We start from the raw sequence: 26,938 nt of genomic DNA, 5'->3' as shown, positions 1-26,938 counted from the left end.
CAACACGTTGATCTGCTTTTTTCACAAAATAATCTTCCTCCATTTATTTTATTTTGTACGGAATAAATATTTATTCTCAAACATTTTCATGTCAAGGACCCCATCTGACAATATTTTGAGTCAGGGAGACCCCCAGGAGAGACGTTTTGTGTTGTTTAAATTCATTCTAGTGGAATTAGCAACACTTTGCATAGTGACACATTTTTTAACAGCTTAATCACATACGTAAATGTGCATTTCTTCTGACCTGTGTTTTCCTGTGTGCAGCGGCTGCCCCTGCCCCAACCCCCCTCCCCCTGGGGGGGTTTTCGGCAAGGCTGGGTGGGGCGGGGCGGGGGGGAGGGGGGATGGGGGGCGGGGCTAGTAGGGGCGGTTGGCGTCCTTCGGCCTCTTGAGCTGCACCTTGAGTCTCTTCATGCCGATTTGGAAGCCGTTCATGGACTGGATGGCAGCCTGGGCGCTGCCGGGGTTGTCGAAGCTGACGAAGCCTGTTTGGACGAAGGCAAAAAAAAAAACACACAACCAAATGGTTAGCGAAGAATTCAGTAGTTTTCAACCTGTTGGTCCGGCACCCCAAGGGGGGTCCCCACTTGATTCACCAGATGACGGTGAAGTGACAGTTTAAGGGCTTTTAAGACCTTTTTATATACTTAAAAGAAAAAATACCATTATTGCATCGAAACAAACTATACACAAAAATGAACGAAACCACCACAACACTTGCAGACCTAGTATAAACTAAAGTATATATCTCTGCTGTCGGGAAGAAACCAAACTCCAAAAATGAAAAATAAGATTTTTTTCAGGAAATTAAGAAAACCTTATATTTTGAAAACAAAGCAATACAGCCTCATCAAAGTTGGTGTTGTGACTTTATATATTGTCAATTACTTCCATGAGAGGGAGAGAGGTGGTGGAGTTAGCTGTTTTAGCAGACAGTTTGAGGCTCCAATGGGGTTAAGAGATGTTGTCTGAAGCGCTTTTTACTACTTTTCATTGGTTCAATATTTTCGAAACAACACACAGACGTAAAGGGTGTTCAGTAGCACTGATTTATGCAAAACAATTAAATCTAAAACCTAAAAAATTAGGTTTCATCCCGACAGCAACGGGAGTGGTTAAAGATATAGGCACACTGGCACAGTTATATGGAAAGATACAACTTTACAATTATAATGTGGTTATTTCATATATAGGACACAAAACCTTTCCTGCAACACAAAACATTGAGTTTCAATTAACAAATCATACGACCTGTCGTAAGCATCGACTACAGTTCAAGTGAGTCATAACTCAAAGTGTTGTTAAATGTTGAATCCAGTCACTACTAGCAATCCATTATAGTAGACGGAACTGCTTTACATATTGTCGCTGTTGAGTAGAAACCTTGTAGCCTACTGTACCCTGTATCTCCGTATTTCAACTTTTTGTGTGCTATCTGCTATTTTGACTATTTTTGGAAAATGTTAAAGGTATATTCAGTGATTTCACTTAATTCAAATATCACTTCTTTTTTTGTTTTGTTGTGATAATCTTCCCTACTATAGAGTGTGCTGACCATATAAGGAGTTCCTCCCTGTCCCCAGTTAACCCCTGAGGGTCAAACAACCTTAGGTTTAGTTTTTGCCTAGGTGGCAAAGCCTTCATCCAATCAGGATAGAGAAGGGCCTTCCGCCAATCATGATCGAGCGGGGCGGTGCTGTGTGTGTGTGCTGTTGGCCTGTCGCGTGTCACCCCACTGTAGTGCGTGCATGTACATCTTGTTACCGGGGCGGACCGGGTTTTTTTCCAAATCACCCAAATCACTGAATGCTCCTTTAAGTCCTTATACAAAGTGTGTCTGTGAGTTTTTGTAAATATTCAATGTCCAATGAAAAACAAGAGCGTGTGACTAATAGTTGGATCCAGAGGAACACCCAACAGCGACAATGTCATCATTGAATATACTGTATCCGCAATGCTTACGAGAGGTGCAAGAATTCTCTCATGGAATCCATGCAGTCATTTTACATCAGACATAAATTATACCACAGGATCACAAGATTGACAGCACTAACATGCAACCAAAACCATCAGCTGGGTTGAGGCAGGCAGTATTGTTTTTTTTGTTTTGTTTTTTGAGGGCGTTAAATTGATTGATCAAACGATATGCCCAGCTTAATACGACATCCCCGCTATTTGTGTCTAAATCGCCCTATTTTAATAATTAAAAAGAAAGTCCGTCATTGCCGCGGAGCTGGTGGAAGGAGCTAACTGTTATGATGTTGAAACCGGAAATCGACACATTCGCTGGGCTGCTAGGGCTTCTGGGAAATTGAGTCCAATGCAAGTGAACGGGGGGTTTTGTCTGACTACAACAGCCTCACACACCCCTCCATGTACCGTAGCAAGATGGCGATTGGTGCGATGGAATGTAAACACACAGCGCAAGCTATCTTCAGCGGAATTTCGACGATCAAAAGCCCAGATACTTCAGCGTATGATCTAAAGGTAATAAAACAATCCCGGCAGCGTAGAATATTTGATTATAATGCTACCCGCATTATAATCAAATATTATATAATATAATATTATATAATATTATATAATACGCAGTAGAACTGTTAATTTCTTTCTTTCTTTCTTTTGTTTTTTTTGTGTTTAACTACGAGGTTAGAAATATCCAGCTCAGTGACCATGTGGTTAGAGTGTCCGCCCTGAGATCAGGAGGTCAGGGTTCATTCCCCCGGGCCGGGTCATACCAAAGACTATAAAGATGTGACCCAGTGCCTCCCTGCTTGGCACTCAGCTTCAAGGGTTGGATTTGGGAGCCAGTCCCTGGCTGCGACATACAGTAGGTTCTTAGTTTACTTATGATCCTAGATGACTATTTCTACGCGTTCGATGTATTACCTTGTGTTGTTTTTGCTTATTGTAAGTCGCTCTGTATATTAAGACGTCTGCTAAATGCCTACATTGTAGAATCGTAATGTATACGACACTTCGTCTTACGTGACATTGAAACGGAACTCTTTCTCACACTGTTTTGTCGTAATCAACATGACTCGTGAGCTACGGCGGTTGCACAATTAACGGCGAGTTGTTTAACAAAGCAAGAAATTAATGATAAGGGATTAAAACGGAGCAGTCTGTTGAATAATTAAAACTTCCAAGACACAGTGATTCTTCATGCCTGCTTTCTCGGGGAAATCAGGGTTTTCAGGACAGGGATAATTTCCCACACTCTTTAGTTTGTCAGTGAAAAAAACATGAAATCATAAAAAAGGGGTTGGGGTTGGTTGTTGGCTGCAGTAAAGAAGTGTGATTAGTAAAAAAGAAAAGTAGAAGAAGGAATAATAATAATAATAATCTCTTGGTTTTATTCGTTTTTACCCACCAAAGCATTTACTTTGGTTTGTCGCTCGATCCACAAACACTTTGGAGGAGATGACATTACCGAAAGGCAGGAACATCTGCATCAGCTCTCCATCCCCAAACTCCTGAGGGAGATGATAGATGAACAGGTTACAACCCTCCGGTCCTGCAGACAGACAGACAGACGGAGAAACAGAGGGAGGGAGAGAGGGGGGAGACAGAGAGGGAGGGAGGGAGAGAGAGTAAGGGGAGTAGAGGGGAGAGGGGAATGGTCAAAGTGAGAGATGGAAGTGAGGAGGGGGGGGTAAGAAAAGGAGAAATACTGGAGAAGAGAACGAATCGGACCGTGCGGTGCTGTGAAACTTTATTTCACCGGTTATGGATTTGTTTCCACGCGCTATATGGCTCGGTTACAAATATGGTCCCTGCCCAGGAGGTGGTACGCTATTCTTTTGATTGATTGATTGAATTATTTATTAGTCACAAATGTAAACAGCACAAGGTACCCTACAGTCAGACATTAAGGCTAAGAGGACACAAAATAGTCCCGGGGGACTTGTATTGTGGTCCTATGTATTCAATTGATCGACATAGTATTACAAAAAGTGGGGTCCGGGGACCCCTAGGGGTCCTTGTAACTCGGAGAGTGAAATTAATTTTGATTTTACAATATACATTGGAGTCCCAGAGATAGAAATAATTCAGGTCAAACTGAGGGTCCTTGAAATGAAAATGGTTGAAAATCACTGCTAGAGCCGTAAAAACCTTCTCTTATGGGGGTGTCCTTGGCATATATTTTCTAATGGGGGTCCGCAGGCTAATGAGTGGCAATTTGGCGGTCCTTGACATGAAAAAGTTTCAGAACCACTGCTGTATCCGGTGATGGAAGGTTCTGTCTCTTTCGTAGTACAAAAGAGACATTATAGGCAAAGGGAAAAGCTTTGACATGATGTATGGGCTTGTCCTGAACTCACAGCCATCTTCACACTATATACACTAAACTGTCTGTATGGAATATCCAAGTCAAACAACAGCTTCCTCAGCGGGCTGTGTCATGCCGGCTGAAATCAAATTAATCCTCAAAGAACTGCGAGAAGATTAAAACAAACAAATCCAAAAAAAGAAAAAAAAAAACCCTACAAAAACAAATGAGTGTTTTTCATCTGAGCAAACAGCTATCAGCTGTCAGTAATTTTTGGATGATCAAAGACCACTGGGATCTGGAAAGTATTTAGTTTCTCCAAAAAAACACACACACACATTTTGGTTCACTCCCACAAGGGGGCAGTAACGTCCCAAGCAGGAGTGGCTCAGGGGTCATTGAGTTCTTCAGTGTGACTGGAGTTTGGTCCGCAGCTCTCTCTCTCTCTCTCTCTCTCTCTCTCCCCCAAACATCCAGGAGACGTCTGTCTATGCAAAGAAGTGTTACTAATACTACATCCCCAACGGATAACAACCAACCTTTTTTATGTATGTGATGTGGCATCCCACACTTGTTCATGTCAAGGACCCCCAAATTGATACTCATTTGCCTGTGGACCCCCATTAGAAAATATACGCCAAGGACCCCCATAAGAGAAGATTCTTTACGGCTCTAGCAGTGATTCTCAACCAGTTTAATTTCAAGGACCCCTGCAGGTTTGACCTGAACTAGGCTACGGCCCCCCATTTAATGGCATTTCTATCTCTGGGACCCCAATGTATATTGTAAAGTTAATTAACTCTGATGGACCAAACGGAACCATTTTGTACACTCTCTGAGTTACAGACCCATAAGGGTCCATTTGGTTTCATTCATCATTTTCGCTGGGGACCCCCTGGAACTCCTTCAAGGACCCCTAGGGGTCCCCGGACCCCACCTTGGGAACCACTGTCCTAGAAGACATTTGCTTTTATTGGCTGGTATTTAGTGTGAAGTCATTAACAATCCTCCCATGGGGACACTTCTTTCCCAAACGACCTGAACGACTAAAGAGATCAGATTAACATCGTCAACACTGTGGGTTCAAATTGGGCTGGAGACCTACATGTCTTTGTTGAACGTCACCACCGACCGCTCCCTGTTCAGTCACTCTACGTCAAGCAGAACAAACACACTCGTCTTTGTTTTGTTTTGTTAGTTGTTATTGCTTCTATGTGTGGAACTCATAGAGTTATAAAGGATAGAGGGTGGACTGCCCTATTCATTTCAATGGGAAGTTGCTCAGTGGCATTTAGAAATCTTCCGGGTGCTTCAAAACGCCACTGTGCTCCGGTTCGGTCTCTATCCTTTTATTACTCTGTATGGTTAAACCCCAGCTGCACCGGCCCGCCCCCTGCAGTCCCAGCTCTGACCAGTAGGGCCAAGCGCTTCAACGTTGGCCAGCCCTTCTGGGGGCTTGGTGGTGGAACTACATGTACTGTATGTGTGTGGAACTACATGTACTGTATGTGTGTGGAACTACATTGTATAGGCCTAGGTCCGGGCCCTAGGCTGCTAATCCAGAATGACAGCGTGTCGCGGATTCGACTCCCGGTCCCGACAAACGACCTTTGCTGCGTGTCACTCCCATCTCTCTCCCCCAGCCCATTTCCTGTCAGCTTATATACACTGTCAAATAAAGGCAGAAAAAGACCAAACAATAAAAAAAAAAAAGTATGCTGCCCAAGTGAAAAGAAAACAAAGAAAATGGTCATTTACTGTGGGTTAAATAAATAAATAAGAAAGGATATTTTTAATATCGGAGCAAAAACTAGGATTGAGATCTCCCTAAGGAATAAAGAATTAATTGAAGCCATCACGGACCCATCAGCAGACCTACTTTATCCATTAGACTGTGTATAGTGGAACTATAAGCTGATTAGCTAAAGTGGAATTTCATTCCTGGGGAAAGAATATATAAACTATAATTAGTTTATTTATTCTTTTGTCGACAAAACAAACAAACACAGGAACTGGCAGCGGTGGCCGAATGGATTGCGGAGCGGTCTTGATACCGGAAGGTCGCCAGTTCGAATCAGCGGTCCGACACGTTAAAATTACCACCGCTGAAGTGCCCTTGAACAAGGCATTGAACCACTATGATGAAATGTTCTATGAGCAGGGCCTGGCTGGAAACAAGTTCTTGAGCTTAGCCCAGATACCCTGGGTAAATATAGTAATCATTTCATTTCATTTCTGAATAATAACGGCACAGCAGGGCTGCACGATTATGGCTCAAGTGACCATCCTGATTATTGTATTTAATATTGTATTGCTCATTGTGCTCACGGGAGTCATCTGGAGAGGTGGGCCGTTTGCAATGGCTTGATCAAATTATGCCTGAATTAATTGGCAAGTTTCACCCAGAAAATGTTGTCCTTCATGTATTTACCATGGGAAAGCTGCCGAGCAGCACAGACACACATCTCCAGTGGTATGTTGTCCTTCATGTATTTACCATGGGAAAGCTGCCGAGCAGCACAGACACACATCTCCAGTGGAAAGCTGCCGAGCAGCACAGACACACATCTCCAGTGGAAAGCTGCCGAGCAGCACAGACACACATCTCCAGTGGATCTGCTATACTCTTGATGCTTTTGCGTGACGCAAAGGGTGTTCATTTTACGGAAGAAAAGAAAAACGCACGGAAAGCCCGACAGCAACGATATGCTGAGCAGCTCCATTGGATTGGAGCAGTCAGTGCCTTGCTCAGAGGCACATCAACGTGAGGGGTAAACTCACTTCCCCGCCAACATCGTTCCTGCCGGTCCGGTTGGGGAAATGAACCGGGAACCTTCCGGTAACAACTCTATGCTCCTCAAATCTTTAGGCCATTGTACAGCCCTACCACATACTGTGTGTGTGTGTGTGTGTGTGTGTGTGTGTGTGTGTGTGTGTGTGTGTGTGTGTGTGTGTGTGTGTGTGTGTGTGTGTGTGTGTGTGTGTGTGTGTGTGTGTGTGTGTGTGTGTGTGTGTGTGTGTGTGTGTGTGTGTGTGTGTGTACCTTCTCTCTGCTGCTGTGGGATGATGGGAGGCGGCTGGGCGAAAGCTTGGCTGATCTGGCCGTATGCGGCTGGGTAGGCTGCTGAGACGCACACGAACACACGCAGGCACGCACATATACACACAAACACACCAAAATACACTGTGATATAGTATATGCAGACACACCGCAGGCAATCGATCAGATTGACAAAGACAATAGAGTCTACATGACACACACACACACATACACACACACACGCTCTGTTTCTCCCTCTCACTTTCTCTCTCTCACACACACAGAGAATAAATTGCTGCCGCTCACCTTACACACTTCATGTTACATGAAGAAAATTGTAATTCAGACACAGATGAATCATTCTCTCTCTGTCGCTCTCGCTCACTCATTGAGAAAGACACGCACGCACGCACGCACGCACGCACGCACGCACGCACGCACGCACGCACGCACACACACACACACAAACAGCAGTGATCCAGTGAGAGTGACAGACAGACCTGCGTACTGCTGGACTCCTGTGTAAGCCTGCTGGAGGGGATCAGCTGCCGTGGGACTCTGAGCTGTTACACACACACACACGCACACACACGCACACACGCACGGAAGGGTGGAGAGGAAAAACGGATGATTTTGAGAGGATGGAGGGAGGGTGGAAGGGAGGGAGGGAGAGAAAAGGAGTGAGGGAGGAATGAGGGGTGGAAGGATGGTGGGATGGAGCAAGGGAAGCAGAGCCAGCCGGGTGAATGAGTTCATGAGATGGAGAGAGAGAGAGAGAGAGAGAGATAGAGAGATAGGGGGGGTGGACAGAGAGGGGGAGAGAGAAAGAGCGAGGCATTGGACAGAGCAGAGAAGATGCGATGGAGAGAGAGAGGAGCAGACATGGAGGGGAGAAAGCAGAAAGGTTATAGCCAGCCTGAACAACACCACGTCATCAAGCCCGTCTGTCTCGGCAACACTATAGCTTTTACATTATTTATTATTTAATCATTACTCATTTGAAACGAAGTCACTCAAAAGGTCACACATGCTAACGAAATGCCGCGGCTCGACACGAGCGCCACACTTCACAATTAACAACGCCGCAGATACACCTGTCGACTGGCACCAACATTATTATTACTTAATTGAGAGAGAGGAAAAAAAAAACCTATAATGAGCTATAAAAAAATAAGTCAAATGAAACCTACATTGTATAGCTTGCACATTGACACACACACACACACACACACACACACACACACACACACACACACCTTCAGAGAGAGAAGAGAGGAAGCAGCCTCCCTGAACCCCGAAACAACTGCGCGGGGCCACGCCCAGACCGTTCTTCTCCGACTCCTCCCTGAACACCACCTCCTGCAACACTGAAGAGAAACACCTGGTTTTTGATTGATTGATTGATTACTTTATTAGACAGACATGCAAACAGCAACAACGTGCGTCAGTCAAGCACTTGGTCTAAAAGGTCTAAAAGGATATAGCTATATAGCAATAACAACAAAATTCAATATCATCGCAAAATGTAAAAACAATATGGGCTCAATATGGTATTGAGCTATATATCCCTTAACTTCTTTGCCATTTTTTACTATTTTGAAAAACATTTTAAATAGCCAATCTACACGCTAACAACTACTGAAAGGTGGATTAGTTAATTAAATAAAAATATAATAACATAAGGCTCTACAAAGAAACGTAGACTAACGCGATGACCTATTGACCCCAATCAGCATGCTGCAGGGGTCAATAGGTCGTACTCGGACATATAGGGAGTCAGGGACATACATACAGACCTACACACACATCTGTTTTTGGAGACAGTGTGCACCACTCAAAACTAATATACTAGCTAACCTGCTTTAAAAAAGTGAAATAAAATTTAAAAAATGAAACCTATTAATAACCTCGCCTCCCCCCTCCCGGAGGAGACCCCAACGGGTGCTATACTGTAGCATGTATCATGGCACGAGCGTCGAGCGCACCCATATACTCCCTACTCGGCCCTCCGGCAGGCCTGCAGGCGGCTTTGCCAAGCGCTTTACAATTTACAATGGCTGGCTCATGCTTTGTCCCCTTGGCATACTGGCTGTCCTTGGGGCTATACTGTAGAAAGATGGTACTCCCTCCCACACAGCCCCCTGCCTGCCCTTTGCAGCATGCTTCAAGGTCATTCCACACATGCACTTCCACTGTGCTCTTGCGTAACTCTGAGCATGTCTTGAAGTTGCTTTGTGTACAAGAGGTGGGAGCCAAGCTCTTCTCACGCCATCTCCGAGAAACCTCTTATCTCCATTTGTTTTCCTCGCACATTAATGCCCTACTTGATCATACATACTACAGCGCCACAAAAGTATCAAAAGTAGCAGATCTACAAGCCTGAAATGATCTGCTACTTTTGCTATTTTGGGAATGTGAATCCTGAATAAATAAATCCTGAATTTAATCCTGAGTCTTGGACATAATGAGGTTTCCACCCGACAGCAACGTCAAATCATCTTGTGTTATTTTCTATCATTCATCTTCACGTGTGTAAGGCCTGGGATTCGTACCTCTCGTGTGGAAAGCCAACATCCTAATTCTTTGTGTGCCGCTAGGTGGTAGCATTAGTGTAGTTAACCTGTGCCAGCGCCTGCGTTCACTTTAAGAGGATCATTTTCATCCCCGATGTAGCCCCCTGCACACTCTCACTCTAAGGATTGGCTATCATTAGCATTAGCGCACACCGTTTTCCTATCGCCAGAAACGTTAACATGTCGGGAGTGATGCGAGACAAAGTCACAAATGACACCCGAACTTTGGATGGATGACGATCACCAAGGACAGCGCTCACAGTTTCAGAGTTATGGAGCTTTGAATATCAAAATAAATAGTGCCGCTTGGACCTTGTTTCCGAAAATTGCGTGATGGTGGATCATGGTACCGCCAGGAGAAACCAGATGGAAATACTCCCGCTTGGACATTGTTTGTTGTAATTGTTGAATAACGTGGATTTTTGTTTTATTTACCAACTGTATGCAATGATTGACTCGACTCTAATGGCCATGCAGTGGCGCTGCACCACCACCAACAGCGGACTACATTTAGGTAAGAAAGAAGTTAATGATGTACTACAACTCTCTAAGACTTGTAGAACTCTGCATTCGGTCATTTCGGGTTCTCTGGTTTTGTGCGGGTAACGGTTCTCATATTCATGGCGGTTCCGTCCGGGCTGCGGTTCCGACGCCCTAATATATCCTTTTAATGCGGGGGAGAAATTAAACTTTTTAGGTCATCAGGCTGAGGTTGTGAGCCACTCTGCTCCACATGCATCTTCACCATCATTATCATTATCATCGCATGACGGCGTCATGCAGCGGAAGTATAGTGAAGCTATAGCGGATCTACAAGCTCAAAATGTGTCGTGAGCTGCTGAACAAGGCAGAAGATTCTTGAAAGACTTCGCCTGCAATGAAATGCCCCAAAACGGGGACGCCAGGTTGAATGTGGTTACGTCTGTCTGTGGGTTGTTTATAAATATTTAATCGACTAGATGTTCCTAGCCTAGACCTTCACATCTAGATTTTCAGGCCGTCTCGTGCCTGGCCTGGAAATCTAGTAGCTCTGATTGGAGCTCTATGCGTCACGTGAAACCTGGCCAATCAAATCCGCACGTTAACTTTTTGACACCCACCCCACCGTCCAATCAAATCCAGACGTTGTGTTTGTGACGTCCAACATCCACCCACAAGGGAATTTTGATTCCAAACGGTGCAAAAAACAAACGGTGCAAACACAAACATTAAACGCCATTAACAATAAAGAGACAATATGACGTAAATGACACATTATGACGTATATTTTCACTTCATTGTCAATGGCGTTTACAAAACAAACATTGAACTAAAGACAAACATTAAACCTGTGTATAGGAGGGGCTAGCGTCCCTCAAAAATGAAATGTATTAAGTTGTTAACAAGAGCTTGTGACTAAATAATAAAGTACATTGGATCCATTAGAGCACAGTCAGGGACACACTTTTCCATTTCCTGAAAATAAACCGTTTTGGCCGTACAGTACAAGGTTTCTGCCTGACAGCGATGACATACTGTTCTGTTTATTACGTTGTGTTATTATTTAGTACATTGTCTCTGTCGGGAGGAAACCTCATATGTCCAAAACTGTTACCTTTCGGAACTCAAATGCAAAAGTATCAAAAGTAGCAGATCTACAGAGCTCAAAGCAAGTATATCTGCTCCTTTTGCTGCTGTAGTATGATCGTTATTAGCGTTAATTTACAGAAAGAATACGAAAAGTTAAAATATGGAGATGAGAGGTTTCTGCAGTGATGTAAGGTAAATTAGTTAAGTACGATACTTAAGTACAATTTTGAGGTATTTGTTTTTACTTTTCAGTATTTATAATTTTCAATACTTCTACCCCACTACAGCTCAGAGGAAGATATTGTACTTTTACTCCACTACAAATTTATGAAAACTTTAGTTACCAGTTACTTATTTTGATTATTATTACAAAACACACTAACCACTTCAGCCCATATATTTTTCATCGCGACACATTCTGAGATTGTAGAACGGCTATTTAAAAATATATATACATTTTGAACTTGTAAAATGGAACATTCTGCACAATGAGCTAGTACTTTTTACTTTTGGTACTTCAAGTACATGTTGATGCCGACACTTTTGTACTTCTGCCCGACAGCAACGATAATAATATTTTGTGTCACATCATGCCAGTATAGCCTACTCGTGCCATGCATGCAGAGCGCTGGCTCAGACTCACCAGGGTATGGGTGTATCCCGTTGGTGAAGACGGCCTCCCCAGGGGGCTGTCCGTTGGCCTGGGGGGGCGGCAGGCCGGCGAAACCGTTCACGCTGATCGGAGAGGAGATGCTGGTCACTGTGCCTGGAGCGCTGATGCCTGGAGGGGTGCTGCCACCTGCAGCCACGGAGGCATAAAGACAAGCACATACACAGTCAGCGCTGAAGCCTGGAGGGGTGCTGCCACCTGCAGCCACGGAGTCACAAAGACAAGCACACACACAGTCAGCCCTGAGGCCTGGAGGGGTGCTGCCACCTGCAGCCACGGAGGCACAAAGACAAGCACACACAGTCAGCTGTGGACAGTAACAAAGTACCTCTATATTATCTACAGATTATCTCCATTTTTTATTTTTTTTGTAAATGATTGCCCTACTTTTACACAAAAGGATCCAAAGCCGCAGATCGACAAGCTTGAAACGCGGCGCGAAGCGGCCTGTTTTGAGCTTGTAGATCTGCTATACTTTAGCAATTTGTTTTATTTTAATCCTGTGTTGGACATTCCACCTCAACACAGATGATCGTATCTGTACTTTACTTGAGCGTTCGACGTGTGACTTTCACACCGCCATACATTTCAAAGACAAATCAAATATTGTACTTTTGACTTGAATTTTTAGGATTAAGGGAAAAAGTATATTATGAATTACCATAATCATCATACCATTATCATCGTCATAATATTATTTGATGTGAAGTATAGGCTAACTAATACGTAAGTAAGTAACTGGGGTTGAGCCGTTTGACCACCACTGTGTGGGATACAAAGGAAGCGTGAAGAGTGATTATTACTCCATCACATTATCCTCACAGACGCCATCAGTTTAGCTCGCCTTTATGGTCGGGCTTGGATGGACCATCTGGCATTTCTGGCCAAATGTCAGAGGGTTCCGGCCCAGACTGTAGACACCATAATGTCAGGGACCGTTTCATGTCTCAGTCTGGCCCTCGCAATAACCGTTAGCATCAAACATGAGTGCGGGAGCGTGCAGAAGTTGAGCCGGCGTTTTCAGCACCGTCTGGTGGACAGACACGCACCTCATTTACAATAATTGTGCACTCGCTCTTAACACGTAAGCGTGAAACGCATTTCGTGCTTATTTCTTGATGTAAAGAAGGAATTGCCTTGTTGATTAAATGTGCTGTGCATAAAAAACCTGGCCTTGCTTCATATGCAGCTCGACGGATGACTGATTATGGCTGATATTGCCAGTTATGTTGCTTTATACCTGTTTGTTTATTTAGACGGGAAAATGCACTTTAATGAACATTCAATACGTGAACGTGAATTCAATCAGCTGAACATGATCTCATGTAAACCAGAGTAATCTAGTAAGGGACCAGTCGAAATTTAGAAAAGGGGGCCCTGGAGGAAAATAGGGGAGGGCCATGTCTTATTCATTTTAGTCAGAGGGAGGGTGAGCTAATTTTATTTCGAGTCCAAGGGAGGGTGATCCAATTTTGATAATAAAATAGTCCGGGTTTTATATATATATCTAATACTACAGCTTTTCTGAATTAAAGTACAACTTTGGTCAACGATACCCCTCTGTTGCTTTCACTTGGTTCTTCCCAACAGGACCGGTTTTCATTGTTCTCCGTCAATCATTGTGCTTGGCCTATCCAAGTGTGTAAGTACACACTTCAACCCCCACTTTTCAATAGCTTGCTGTGTTAGGCGTTAGACTTTGAGACCATTGTCCACATTGGCCGTGAGTTCAAGCCTCACAGCGGACAGTTTTGTTTCGCGATTTTTGCGGTCAATTTATTTTCTCACATATTAAAAACGCTAGCAGAATAAAGTTAGGAATAAATAATACTCAGGTAAATGTGATATTAATTAATTAAGGAGGGTGATTCCTTTTTGTTTAATCACCTGGGGAGGGGACTGGATTTTTATTTTCATTCACAGGGAGGGTGATGTTATTTTATATGAGGACACATACATTTCCTCCAGGGGTACCCCTATTAAAATTTCGACCGGTCCCTAAGAGAGTGGCGGCACGCTTTGATCTCGCCGCAAAGCGGGTGCCTATATGGGCTATAGTTCCAAACATTGCTCCTATGGCTGGAACTATCCCATTGAGATAGAATGAGCACTTCCGCATTCCATTGTTACAATGCGAGTCAACGCTAGTGTTGCCCCTCTCTTACTATATTACTCTGATGTGCCGGTTTTACCTAGAAGCTCATTTCCACAATCTGTGGGAACTTGTGTCGTCCCCACAAGTTCCATTTCCTTCCTTTGGACCCGTTTAGGTCAAGTGGGGAAATATCCCGTATGAAACTAAGGGCCGATTCATACTCCTATTTTACCGCTGTTTCGGCGCTGTAGTGCCGAAATGATTTCGGCTCGTCAGAAATTTTCAGTAGCACCGAAGAGCTGACTTCAGGACGGTCCCCGCCCCCCAAACCTCAAATGACGTCACATTGTAGGCTCTACAGAGCCGAACCGACTTTTATTCGGCTCTAAAATAGGAGTATGAATCGGCCCTTAGGCTGTATTTGTCCACCAACACAGCTGAAAACGCAAGGCGCTCACCTAAAAAAACATTTGTTTTTTTCTTCCAAACACCCAAGTTGAAAATATTGACACTCTCAGCCAGCCAGCAGATAAATATGCTCTAAATGAACGGAACGTGCATCGTCTCATCATGCTGCTGGTGTTTCCAGCGTAGTATAAATTTGCACCGCTCCGATTGATCAAAATTCAGAACATACGCTGTACTACACGGGGATGCACAGCCTATAAGCAAGGGACGGGCAGAGAGAGGCAGGGGCTGAAATCACATAAGAGGGCACTTTTGGACAAAAATAGCGAAAATAGCAGATCTACAAGCTCAGAGCTTGTAGATCAGCTATTTTCGGGGCACAACCCAGTACTCTTTTAGCTAGTGGAGATGCGGTGTATACGACATGGATTTCTAAACATATTTGTTCAACACAAAATACTGTGTTCAAGTTCAGGAGACTTCGGGGAAAAAAATCAATTCTCCTGAATGGTGCTTCCGGCATGGCATGGAAAGGAGTGGCATTATTTGCATTTCTTTCACCATGTAGTAAATGCTGCATTCATGGTCTGGAAAGGGCAGTTGTTTTACAGACGGGTAAAAGGGCATGGGCTGAAACCCCCTTTGATGTCTATGTGTGCACGTCTCTGCTATAAGCCAGTGGTTCTCAAACTGTTTTGTGCGAAGGACCCCCAAATGTATATGTATTTGGCCGCAGACCCCCATCTGAAAATGCTTTGTGCCATGAACCCCCAGAAGAGAATATTTGTGTTAAAAATCAAAATTATTGAAAAATCTCCAAACATGTTTGATATCTTTCAAACATTTGATGCCCCACCCCCCACCCCGCCCCCTCCATCACCACCCCAAAGTCACCTGACGTGGGTGTCATGGGTCCACCCGGGATGCCGTTGATGGTGGCCATGTGCTGCATCTGGGCTGCGGCGAAGGCTGCCATGGGACTGAGGTAGCCGCCCTGGCCTACTGACGCCATCAATGCTGCCTGCTGCTGCACCTGCGCATGAAGAGAGGAGGAGTATGGTTGGCAGGGCTGCCAAGTTTCAGAAAAAGGCAAGAGTGAGACTCAAAATTTTGCCTTTTTTAATGTCGATTTGGCATTTTTTAACATAGATTTAGAGGAATACAGACATCCCACCCTAGATTGAGGTTTGGGCCTTAGTTTGTGGTGCGTAGTAAGTAAAGAGACTCCCACTCCCAAGGGGTGAGACTTGGCAGCCCTGAGGGTTGGGATGTGATCGGGACTCCCTCTTTCTTTAGTGTTTCGCCCCCGGTTGGCCGTGGTTATATGCCTAAACCTAAATGTAACCCTATAACCTCACAAACACTATGCCTGAACCTAACCTTAACCGTAACCTCACAAAAACTATGCCTTAACCTAATCTTAACCATAACATTAATTTCACAGAAACTATGCCTAATCCTGAACTCAAAACCACACCCGTCTGGGCAAAGCACCGGGAAAAGAGAGAGTCCTGGTTGTACTTTTAGTGGAAAGGAGCATGGTTGGATTTATCATTATTATTATTAATGTTTGTACGATTTATTTCTAGCTTTCATACATTCATGATACATTCAACGCACTTTGACACAGCACACACACAAAAAAAACAGCAACAGCGTCAACGATAATGTCAAAGCAAAAATAATAAAAACAAAACAAATCCATTTTGGCAGGGTATACACAAACGTTTCAACATCGGTTGCAGGCAAGGGTGGGTCCCATAAGCCTTTCATTCAGTCAGTCAGTCATTCATACGCCGGTCCAGATGGTTTGTATACAAATAACAAGCAGAGAAACCATGTACCTTATCCAGAGACTATAGGTGGATTTATTTTGGTATATTGAGATTCATTTTTAATAGAAACCCAAATACCAGGAAAGATTTGAACAAACAGAATAACAGTGGGTGAATCCGCTGTCTCCCTCCCATGTACTCTCGCTGGTAAGGTTGTCCCGATCGGATCAGGTGATTGGACATCGGCTCCAATCACATGATTTTCAAAAGATCGGAATCGGGGAGAAAAGATCGGATTTTTTATTTCTTTGAGATTGTAAATCTCAAAGAAAGATGTATTTATAAGCAATGAGAGTTTGTAAAAACTGTCGTGTTTATGCTAGTTGTTTAACTAACCAATACATAATTATTTTGCTATGATTCCATGCTTTCAAGAAGGAAAAAAAAACAATGATAGTCATTCTAATAAAAGTATAGTCACATTTTGCCTTTCAATAATTGAAAGGCAACACAACAGACTAGACTAGAGTGACATACATTAGGATATTTGCTATTGTGATATGGCGGTGTGAGGGAACATGGTTGGATTGATGCGGTGCGAGGGAACATGGTTGGATTGATGCGGTGCGAGGGAACATGGTTGGATTGATGCGGTGCGAGGGAACATGGTTGGATTGATGCGGTGTGAGGGAACATGGTTGGATTGTTGCGGTGCGAGGGAACATGGTTGGATTGATGTGGTGCGAGGGAACATGGTTGGATTGATGCGGTGTGAGGGAACATGGTTGGATTGATGTGGTGCGAGGGAACATGGTTGGATTGATGCGGTGTGAGGGAACATGGTTGGATTGATGTGGTGCGAGGGAACATGGTTGGATTGATGCGGTGTGAGGGAACATGGTTGGATTGATGCGGTGTGAGGGAACATGGTTGGATTGATGTGGTGTGAGGGAACATGGTTGGATTGATGCGGTGTGAGGGAACATGGTTGGATTGATGCGGTGTGAGGGAACATGGTTGGATTGATGCGGTGTGAGGGAACATGGTTGGATTGATGCGGTGCGAGGGAACATGGTTGGATTGATGTGGTGTGAGGGAACATGGTTGGATTGATGCGGTGCGAGGGAACATGGTTGGATTGATGTGGTGTGAGGGAACATGGTTGGATTGATGCGGTGCGAGGGAACATGGTTGGATTGATGCGGTGCGAGGGAACATGGTTGGATTGATGCGGTGTGAGGGAACATGGTTGGATTGATGTGGTGCGAGGGAACATGGTTGGATTGATGCGGTGCGAGGGAACATGGTTGGATTGATGCGGTGCGAGGGAACATGGTTGGATTGATGCGGTGCGAGGGAACATGGTTGGATTGATGCGGTGCGAGGGAACATGGTTGGATTGATGCGGTGCGAGGGAACATGGTTGGATTGATGCGGTGCGAGGGAACATGGTTGCATGCAGGGATACTGGCGTGCTGACTTATTGTTATACTATTTTACAGTCATGTGGGGTCAGTGAGTGGCTCTCTGTGTGACCAGGACTCAGGGACTTCCCATGCTTCCCTCAGCCTGCATCCTTGACTGAAGATATTCTGAATGAATAACTGTGGAGGATGGATGGATGGAGGCATTCTGCAGGGGGATGGATGGTAGGTGGCCACCGGGTGTAAACCTCATATGTCCCAATCGGTTACTTTCAGCAATCAAATAAAAAAAGAAAATAGCACGTTTTGTGCCGCCTTTCGAGCTTGTTGTTCTGCTACTTTTGATGCTTTTGTGTGACACCGTATAGGCCTGTCACAATTATTACATAATCGCAATTATTTTTTTGCGTAGTCGTCAATCGATTCCATGTTGAGAAATGCTGAAATTATGTCCAAACATTTTCCAAAAAAAACAGGAAGCAGAACTGCAAGCTCACAATTTAATGAATCGCTATTATTTGTGTGTCAACTAATCGCTATGGAAAATGTCATAATCGTGACAGTCCTAACGCTGTAATGTAGTATGATCACGTAGGGTGTTATATTCATTTATGAAAACAAACAAAAAACATGTACAAATATGGATATAAGAGGTTCCTGCCCTGTGTGTGTGTGTGTGTGTGTGTGTGTGTGTGTGTGTGTGTGTGTGTGTGTGTGTGTGTGTGTGTGTGTGTGTGTGTGTGTGTGTGTGTGTGTGTGTGTGTGTGTGTGTGTGTGTGTGTGTGTGTACTTGCCTGGGCGTACGCTCCGTAGGCTCCAAACTGCAGGGCCATGGGGTTGAAGATGCCCATCTGACCAGCCATCTGCTGCATGCGGCGGATGGTCCTCTCCTTGTCTGTGTCGGCAAACTTCACCACCAGACTGGATGAGGCACCCTGCACGCACGCACGCACGCACGCGCGCACACACACACACACACACAACACGAGACAAAGTTATTGTATAGCGCACTTGGGGCCCACTCTGGGTCATGAGGATATTGTAAGTTGGCCCCAAAATAATTTCAATGATAATTTAACATTAATGTTAGTGTATATATATATATATATATATATATATATATATATATATATAAAATAGAATATATATATATATATATAAAATAGAATATATATAAATATATATAAATATAATAATAGTGCATTCAAAATAATTAAAAGCCTTTCTCTGAATTCTCCATCAATTAATGTACTTTATCGATATGAAACAGTTTAGCTGAAAATCTACTTTTAACACTGGCCCGGTTGCTAGGCAACGCCTTGCATATCCCCAGCACCAGGAAACGTCCCATAGACTCAGAGTCCCATTTAAAATAGGATTTTCCCTCGCTCTTTTCTCTGAAACTACGAGCGCTGTCCGTGGTGATGAACATCCATCTGAGGTTCGGATATGATTTGTGATTTTACATCTCATCGCGATTGAAATATTATTTCTGGTATCGTATCATAAACATCGTGAGCTAATGCTAACATAAGCCGTTTCTTACAACAGCGGTCTGCGAGCGGGGAAAACGGAAGTGAAAATGACCAATTCCGGCTGGTGTAGCTAACTACCCTCTATGGCCACACGTTGGCAGTTAACTTGTTAAAGTCTTGAAAAATGAGTTTTCATTGTGATGCATATGAACTTAAAGATGGAGTGCCATGATTTTTGTTCACCCTATAAAACATGATCATCAGGAAGGTTTTTTTCCAAAACGTGTACAGTATTTGTTAAAATGTCGTTTTTTATGTGGACACCCCCATCAGTTCATTAATTCACCTGAACTGAAGCCGCACCCACAGCTGTTGTTGTATAATAAAGGGGGAGGGGTTTTAGGGGAGGGGATGATAGTGTGATGTCACTATATCACTGTTTTTTTCATTGGCACGTTTGACTGTCAAGGTTTCAGCCTCCAGGAAGAAGGGAAAAAAATCACGGCACTCCATCTTTAAAGTAGCACAATATTAGTCGAAACACAATCGATTGATTAATCGTTAAAAATAAACACGTTCTGAAAATGCATATGCACCCATCTGACGGCATAACTCGGCCGCCATTCAGCTGCCATGGTTATTTGTCAGATGGGTGGGGTCCGGGGCCACTAAAAAAAGTTAGTAAAACCCCAGTGGTAAAAAATAAATAAGACATAATGTTCAAGTGCTTGTCAGGATGAAAGTATAATGCTGCACATACATGTACGGATGTCACACTCACAGGCATCGTCTGGCTCCCGTGTAGGGAACTGATGGCTGCCTGAGCTTCACCGTGGGAGGAGTACTTTACGAACGCACAGCCTGGGAGGGAGAGGGGGGGAGTGGGGGGAGGAGTGGGAGAGAGGGGGGAGGGAGGGGGAGAGAGAGAGGGGGAGAGGGGGGGTGGAGAGAAGGGGGGAAAGAGGGAGAGAGAGAAAAAAATAGAGAAAAATACAGGATTTGAAAACAAATATTTCGAAACCTCAAAACCCCAAAACTGTTACTTTCCAGGATTCAAATTCAAAAACAGCAAAAGTATCAGATGGACAAGCTGTACTTTTGATGCTTTTGTGTGACGCTGTAGTCTAGTGTGCTCAAGTAATACTGCTAGTAATAATGGCGATTTCTGCCTGACAGGCTGTCGGCGACAGCAACGAAATATTTCCTCTTCGAGGAAAAGCAGTACCTTCACAGTATTTTCACAAATATCCGCTGTTTCAAAGTTCAAAGTACAGTTACAGTACTCAAGTAAATGTACTTAGTTACTGTCCACCACTGTGACAGCCGGTCAATAAGCGGGGCTAAGCGCGTCGCTCTGACACCAACAACGTTCGGGATCCTCTGACGGGGGTGGATATGGGGGGGCTTAAAATGCCACAGGCGCTCTGGCGGTGTCGCTCGCTTATTGACGCGGCGTCGCTGATGAATTTGAATGATCAAGTTCCCAGTAATTATCGAGCCTAAAGCCTCCACTTAGCCGAAGTAAGCCGGGCTGATGAGGCCTTGTTAATGGAGCTTCACGGAGGAATCTGCAATGATCAAGCCCACTGTAATCATCGGGCTTAGTTATCATCAGGCCACATTGATTGGCTTCTAAGCCCACTGATGAACCTCGTACGCTGAACTTGGTGTAGCGCCGCTGACAACATTTTCTGAAAAGGACAACTTTCTCCGGCGTCACATGAAACCCTACGGTTAATGAGCGAGGTTGACTTATAGGCTAGACATTGACAAGGTCTCTCTCTCTCTCTCTCGCTCTCTCTCTCTCGCTCCCTCTCCTTTTCTTCTGAGCCTCAGTGGGTGGGTGGTGGTGATGAATTGCCTCGCCGAAAATGTGACGTTTCTCTCTTTTTTGGGAGGAACAAAACTTTATAATTTAAGCAAAGCCATGTAAGTCGACTCGTAAGGTTAATAGGGTTCACGCGCAAGGACTTATACGGTTTGTCCCATCCCTTTTCTGTGGACAAAAAGCTGACGGGCTGTTGCTTGCTTTAAATTTGGACACCGGAATTATTCGTCAAAAAAAAAAAAAAAGTAGCCTAGACGTCTGTCAAAGCCAACACGGAGAGATATATCTCGGTGACATCACTCAAGCTTTAACTTTCAAAGTCACCTAAAACTTTTTTTTTTTTTTTTTTTTAAGAAGCCAGATCGATTTTCTTTTTACACCTCAGCCTGTAAAAGAGTCCACCGGTTCAGCGGCGGTTGTAAACATCCTCCTACCCACCTTTGCTGTTCCCGTCGGGACCTCTTAGAATGGTGCACTCCTCGATGTTGCCGAAGGACTCGAAGAGACGCCTCACGTCGTCCTCCGACTGCTGCTTGTTGAGCATGCCCACGAACAGTTTTCTGTCTTCTGAAGCAAATAAGGAGCGATCACAGTCAGAGGCTTCGCTCACATACTTATAGGCCCAGGTGGAAGACATGTACCGTATATCGCCGTGCAATCATGGGTAATTATCAGCTCTATTTGTCACTGGTGTCACATTTGACTGTAATTGTTCTGTCTCCTGTACTGTGTCTATACTTGTCTTGTACCGTATTGCTATGTCTGTGTTTGTGTTGATACTTATATCACCGTTTTTAATAACGGTCTGCTTCGGGGGACTACAGATGACAATTAGCTCTTGGCTAACTCTGGCTCATTTACATGGATGTGAAAACTGACATGTTGACAGTGATTAATGTGGACTGTCCCTGGAAAATAAATAAACACGTTATATTCACAGCTCGCTGTCGGGCAGAAACCCCTTCTCTCCATTGCCCTACTTGAGCATACTACGGCGTCACACATCAAGCAACAAAAGTAGCAGATCTATACGGCGCGGCGCGAGCTCGTCAATCTGCTACTTTTGCTACTTTATTTGGAATTTGAATCCTGAAAAGTAAGAGTTTTGGACATAACAAGGTTTTCCACCCGACAGAGATTGTTAGGAACAATTACGTTTTCTGAACAAAAGCAAGAGTAAAGGTCCCTGCACACCGGACGCGTTTTCTGATTTTTAGCTGCGTTTTTCCTTCGGTTTTCCGAAAAACACGTTCATTGTGCAACCACCACCTTAAGAGTGAAAACCCCAACTGGAAATTGAATTTTGTTCACCAAAACCAGTGTAGGTTTCATCCTGGATTCTGCCTAGTGATCATCTTGGTCTCTTATCTTACACCAGGCACAAGGCAGCACCAAAACCCCAGCGCAATTGTCATTACGAGACAAATAATGTGTCCGACTCTCCGTATGTCTTTGCGTGGAGACAAAGGGTTTTGAGGAGAGAGCGAGACGGGCAGAAAGGCGAGAAAAGGTTTATGCGGTTTATGCTTGTAAGTAGCCTACACTTTGTTGCCGATAAATATGTTCAAACAACCTCTCGTTGTGTAAGAATGTCATGAATCCATATTTTCCATGGCTTTCTTTATCTGTCTCTGCTCAGCTAACAAGCAGCAAAATCGGGGCACCGGACGCACAGAGTGCACAGCTGTCATGCCTTAATAGGTGGCTAGAAAAAACAACCTCTCCTGAACATCATTAGATAACATTATCAATGCTTGCTCCCATTTGTATCTTTACTTTTATTGTTTTATTGTGATGTTTTATTGTATGGTGCAGTTTGAAACAAATAGATGATTGCATGTTTTCACTTTGCACACGAGCAGATCCTTTTCCAGAGCATGCAGAAACTCCTTCATGTCTCCTCCAACTTGCTGAATTGGTCATTTAAATAACAATGTACCGTGTCGGCGTGGTGCAGGGCAAGAGAATGTGAGACGCCACTACGTTGGGTGTCATTTATGTGACGCCCAAAAGCCAAAACACACCCATGACTCAGAGATGAAATACAAGTCCTTGTCCTTTGCACTTTGCGCCTTACCTTTGCGCCCAGATACAGTAATGTGCTGTTTAACCGGCATCGGAGCTGGACACACACACAATGCACCCTGCGTTTTAGACCTTACGCCACCTTGCACCATAAATTGTTCTATTGTCCAATCTGTAATAACGTCTGTTTTTAATGATGGTGATGTGCTGTACAAGCATGCTTCACTCTCCATTGTGAAGCGATGGTTTTCACACTCATCATTGCATTGTATGAAAAAGTGGGTTGACCATCTCTCGCAGAGAGCAGAGAGCAACATGGCATTTTATGCTTCTTGAGGACACACAACTACAACTGTGTAAAGTGGCTCTAAATGTTTCTCATTGTTCTTCATACGTATGTATTGTGTATTCCATGCTGTGATCATGGCGTCCTTGAAAAGGATAGCTTGCTCTCAATTGGCTTTGCCTGAATAAAACAGGATCTGCTTGTTTCAAAAGTTGATATTTTCGGTGGTGCATGAGGAACCAGTCATGGGGTTAATCAAATATTTATGGTTCATCTTCCAGGGGGAGCGTAAATGCACTCAGATAGTTTCACTGCAATCTTCCCCCATAGATTTTAGAGAAAAGCTTGTGTGCCTGAGGGGTGGTGCTACAGGAAAGGCCACGCGGGATCACCAAAATCTGCAGGTTTCATCCTCCCTGAGCACATTAAGTTTCATGGCAAGCTGCCCATTCGATTGTGAGATATCTTGTGTGCAGAGTGGAATTTTTGGCCCAAGGTTGGCGCTATATAGGAAATCAGCAGGGGTCATTCTCTTTGGCTCACGGAGGCACACAGAAAACCCTGTGGCAATGCCAGCCAGCATAGAGCTTGAGATAATGCTGTGCAAAGTGTGTGGATGGATGGACAGACTGACACCGCAAAGCTTTTAGTTTGGTCAAGTGACGTTTGACTGCCAAAATACATACTGTAATAACATTTCAACAGTAACGATGAAGTTCAGTGCTTCATGCATGTTATTGTTATCACATGACTGCATATTCAATTGACCGATTGGTTGATTGCAGTGGTGGACAGTATAACAAACTAGGTTTTTGACCTCTTATCTCCATATTTTTTTACTTTTTGCATTTATTTTGTAAATTGACGCCCTAATTGATCATACCACGGCATCACAGAAAAGCATCAAAAGTATAGTAGACCCACAAGCTCAAAAAGCGGCACGTTTCCACCCGACAGACGAGTTATTGAGTACTGTACTTTATTTATTTATTGAGTGTATTTTTATTGGTTTGGAGCCAAATAAAAACCCTTTCATTCAGCTCTGAGTTACAGCTAATGTTAATGCTTAAATAGAAGAATACACGACTGAGCTTTTTATTGATTCCAGTTGCATTTCTACTCTGACGTTTTAAGAGATGTTTCTATAGGCTTTGTGTAGCATATAGTGGTTCTACAAGCGACTCACAATGTGGTTTCAGAGAGTTACGAGCTTCTGTAAATTCCTTGTGAAAACAGTAGTACAGCAATGCATTGTTTGATATTCAAATGTGAAGTATTTTTTTAATACATAACTGTATTCAAAAGCAGGTACACTGTACATGTGAATATACTTATGTATATGTAAAGCGATTATGCAACTTTTACTTGTAGTCGAGTAATAATTATTGACCAGGAGTATATTTGACAGCACTGGGGTTAAGTACTTGATGGATTGATGGATTGATGGATGGATTGATGGATTGATGGATGGATGGATGGATGGATGGATGGATGGATGGATGGATGGATGGATGGATGGATGGATGGATGGATGGATGGATTGATGGATTGATGGATTGATGGATGGATTGATGAATGGATTGATGGATTGTAGATCTGTAGTGCCTGTATATCTGTAGATCTGTAGTGCCTGTAGATCTGTAGTGCCTGTAGATCTGTAGTGCCTGTAGATCTGTATATCTGTAGATCTGTAGCGCCTGTAGATCGGCTACATATCAATGTTAAACGGCCACGGTAGTGCATGTGTGGCTTGTATCTGCTGACAAATTATGAGCCTAGATTTGTTTACCTTCAGAACGCGCACTGTACTTTAAGGTGTGTGCGCGCATGCTTACGTGCGTGTGCTTGCGTGCGTGCGTGGGTGCGTGCGTGCGTGTGCGTGCGTGTGCGTGGGTGCGCGCGTGCGTGCGTGCGGGTGCGGGTGCGTGCGCTTAGGGTCCATTCCCTGCTGCCTGACAGGGTGTCCTTGCCGAGTCAACAAGACTAATCTGCGCTCTGGCCTTGCACTTGGGGGGGGGGGGGGGGGGGGGGCACTAGAGTGGTTTGCACATAACAGGGAGGACGCACGCACACACACACACACACACACACACACACGGTAGACACATTCATCTCGCTTAGGGAAAGGAATGTTAACACAACAGTAAGACCGATATATATCAGTCGACATCAGGCACTCCAAATAGAAGCTCTAAAGTCTGAAGAGGCACAGCGCTGCATACACAATGTTACACACATACATACTGTAGTGTACACGCACGCATGCGCACGCTCAGAAGATACCATATATTATGACTGACTAGTGCGAATTCTCTCAAACAGTACCATGCGTGTAATGCGTGCCTAGAGACCAAGGCAATATAAAAACTATGATTATACAACAGGTACGTTTCGAATGAGCAATCTGATTGGTTGAAATAGCCATCTAGCCGTGCTTAAATGAGCATGATGGAACGCTTAATCAAAACATAAAAATCACCTGTGCTGAGTCTCGCCGCTCTCCCAGAGCAGATCCGGTTGGGTGGCGCTACTGGCTAGGCTAGCGATTTCTTGGGACAGGTCGTTAAAAAATTACGATTTCTTTTTTAGAGGATGTCTTACTTTTAATGAAATTTAGTTGATGTGTAACTGTTGTATTAATCGCAATAATACACTTGAGGTTTTTCTTTAGTGTCATTAATATAATGGCCCTTCTGTGCTGCCTATACGGAACTCGCCTATTGGCTCGTTCGTGCAGCAACGCAGGGTGTGCATTAATGACAGTCATACCCGGATTGGACAGTCTGCCAATTCTGGCAAATGCCAGACGGGCTGGCCTTGGGGCCGGGGCTGAGCCAAAACAAAATGAAAAAAGTAATAAAAAAGACATAGTAACGTCTTTGAGTCGTCTCTGAGCTGGTGAAGACCACAAATGCCAGGGACAATTGTCTGTGCCAGTCCGTGTGCCTGATGACAGTAAAGCACACCCTCTTGTGTCATTTTGCTTAATTGCAAAGAGGGCGTTGATGTAGAGCTGTATACGTTCAGCTCTCATTTTAACTGTACTATTCTTACGGCAGTTAGTTTCGCCCTACTTTGTCATACACATGTTGCATGCCAAAAAATAAAGTTCTACAAGCTTAAAACGTGTTGCCGTGCAATGCATTCCGTTTTGAGCATTTTTTATTGTCGTGCGACAATATATAAATCAGGCTTTTTATTACTATTCATCCCAATTTTTTGAGGCAAGGACGAAGCAAGGTCGCCTAAGACAAAAAGAAAAGTTAAGAAGAGCGGGAAAAAAAGAGAATAGAGTTGAGAGAGTGGTGGGGGAAGAGAGAGAGAGAGAGAGAGAGAGAGAGAGAGAGAGAGAGAGAGACAGAGAGAGAGAGAGACAAAGGTACGAGTGCAATCCTGCATCGTCTCGCCTCCCACCACGACACACACACACACACACACACACACACACACACACACACACACACACACACACACACACACAGAGTACTTGCCTC

General features: G+C 44.1%; 1 protein-coding gene across 2 annotated transcripts in view; it reads right to left on the bottom strand.

Annotated features, from left to right (window-relative positions):
- Window positions 1-360: 360 nt before the first annotated feature.
- celf4 (CUGBP, Elav-like family member 4) overlaps window positions 361-26,938 on the bottom strand; it is a gene marked incomplete at its 3' end in the record, with an annotated part of 136,858 nt that continues 110,280 nt past the window's right edge. Inside the window, exons 3-12 of one of the 2 annotated variants that reach the window (XM_079510498.1) lie at window positions 21,572-21,700; window positions 20,087-20,166; window positions 18,625-18,765; window positions 15,526-15,664; window positions 12,102-12,257; window positions 8,573-8,683; window positions 7,817-7,879; window positions 7,320-7,397; window positions 3,377-3,520; window positions 361-488 (exon numbers count right to left, since the gene is read on the bottom strand). In XM_079510498.1, the coding sequence (XP_079366624.1) occupies window positions 361-488; window positions 3,377-3,520; window positions 7,320-7,397; window positions 7,817-7,879; window positions 8,573-8,683; window positions 12,102-12,257; window positions 15,526-15,664; window positions 18,625-18,765; window positions 20,087-20,166; window positions 21,572-21,700 (1,169 nt within the window). Of the gene's footprint in view, window positions 489-3,376; window positions 3,521-7,319; window positions 7,401-7,816; window positions 7,880-8,572; window positions 8,684-12,101; window positions 12,258-15,525; window positions 15,665-18,621; window positions 18,766-20,086; window positions 20,167-21,571; window positions 21,701-26,938 lie in introns of both variants that reach the window. The other variant, XM_079510499.1, reaches the window with a different exon arrangement.

Source organism: Electrona antarctica (assembly GCF_951216825.1).
Source record: "Electrona antarctica genome assembly, chromosome: 9".
NCBI lineage: Eukaryota > Metazoa > Chordata > Actinopteri > Myctophiformes > Myctophidae > Electrona > Electrona antarctica.
Note: the sequence above shows the minus strand (reverse complement) of the source record. Positions and strands in the feature narration are given on the sequence as shown.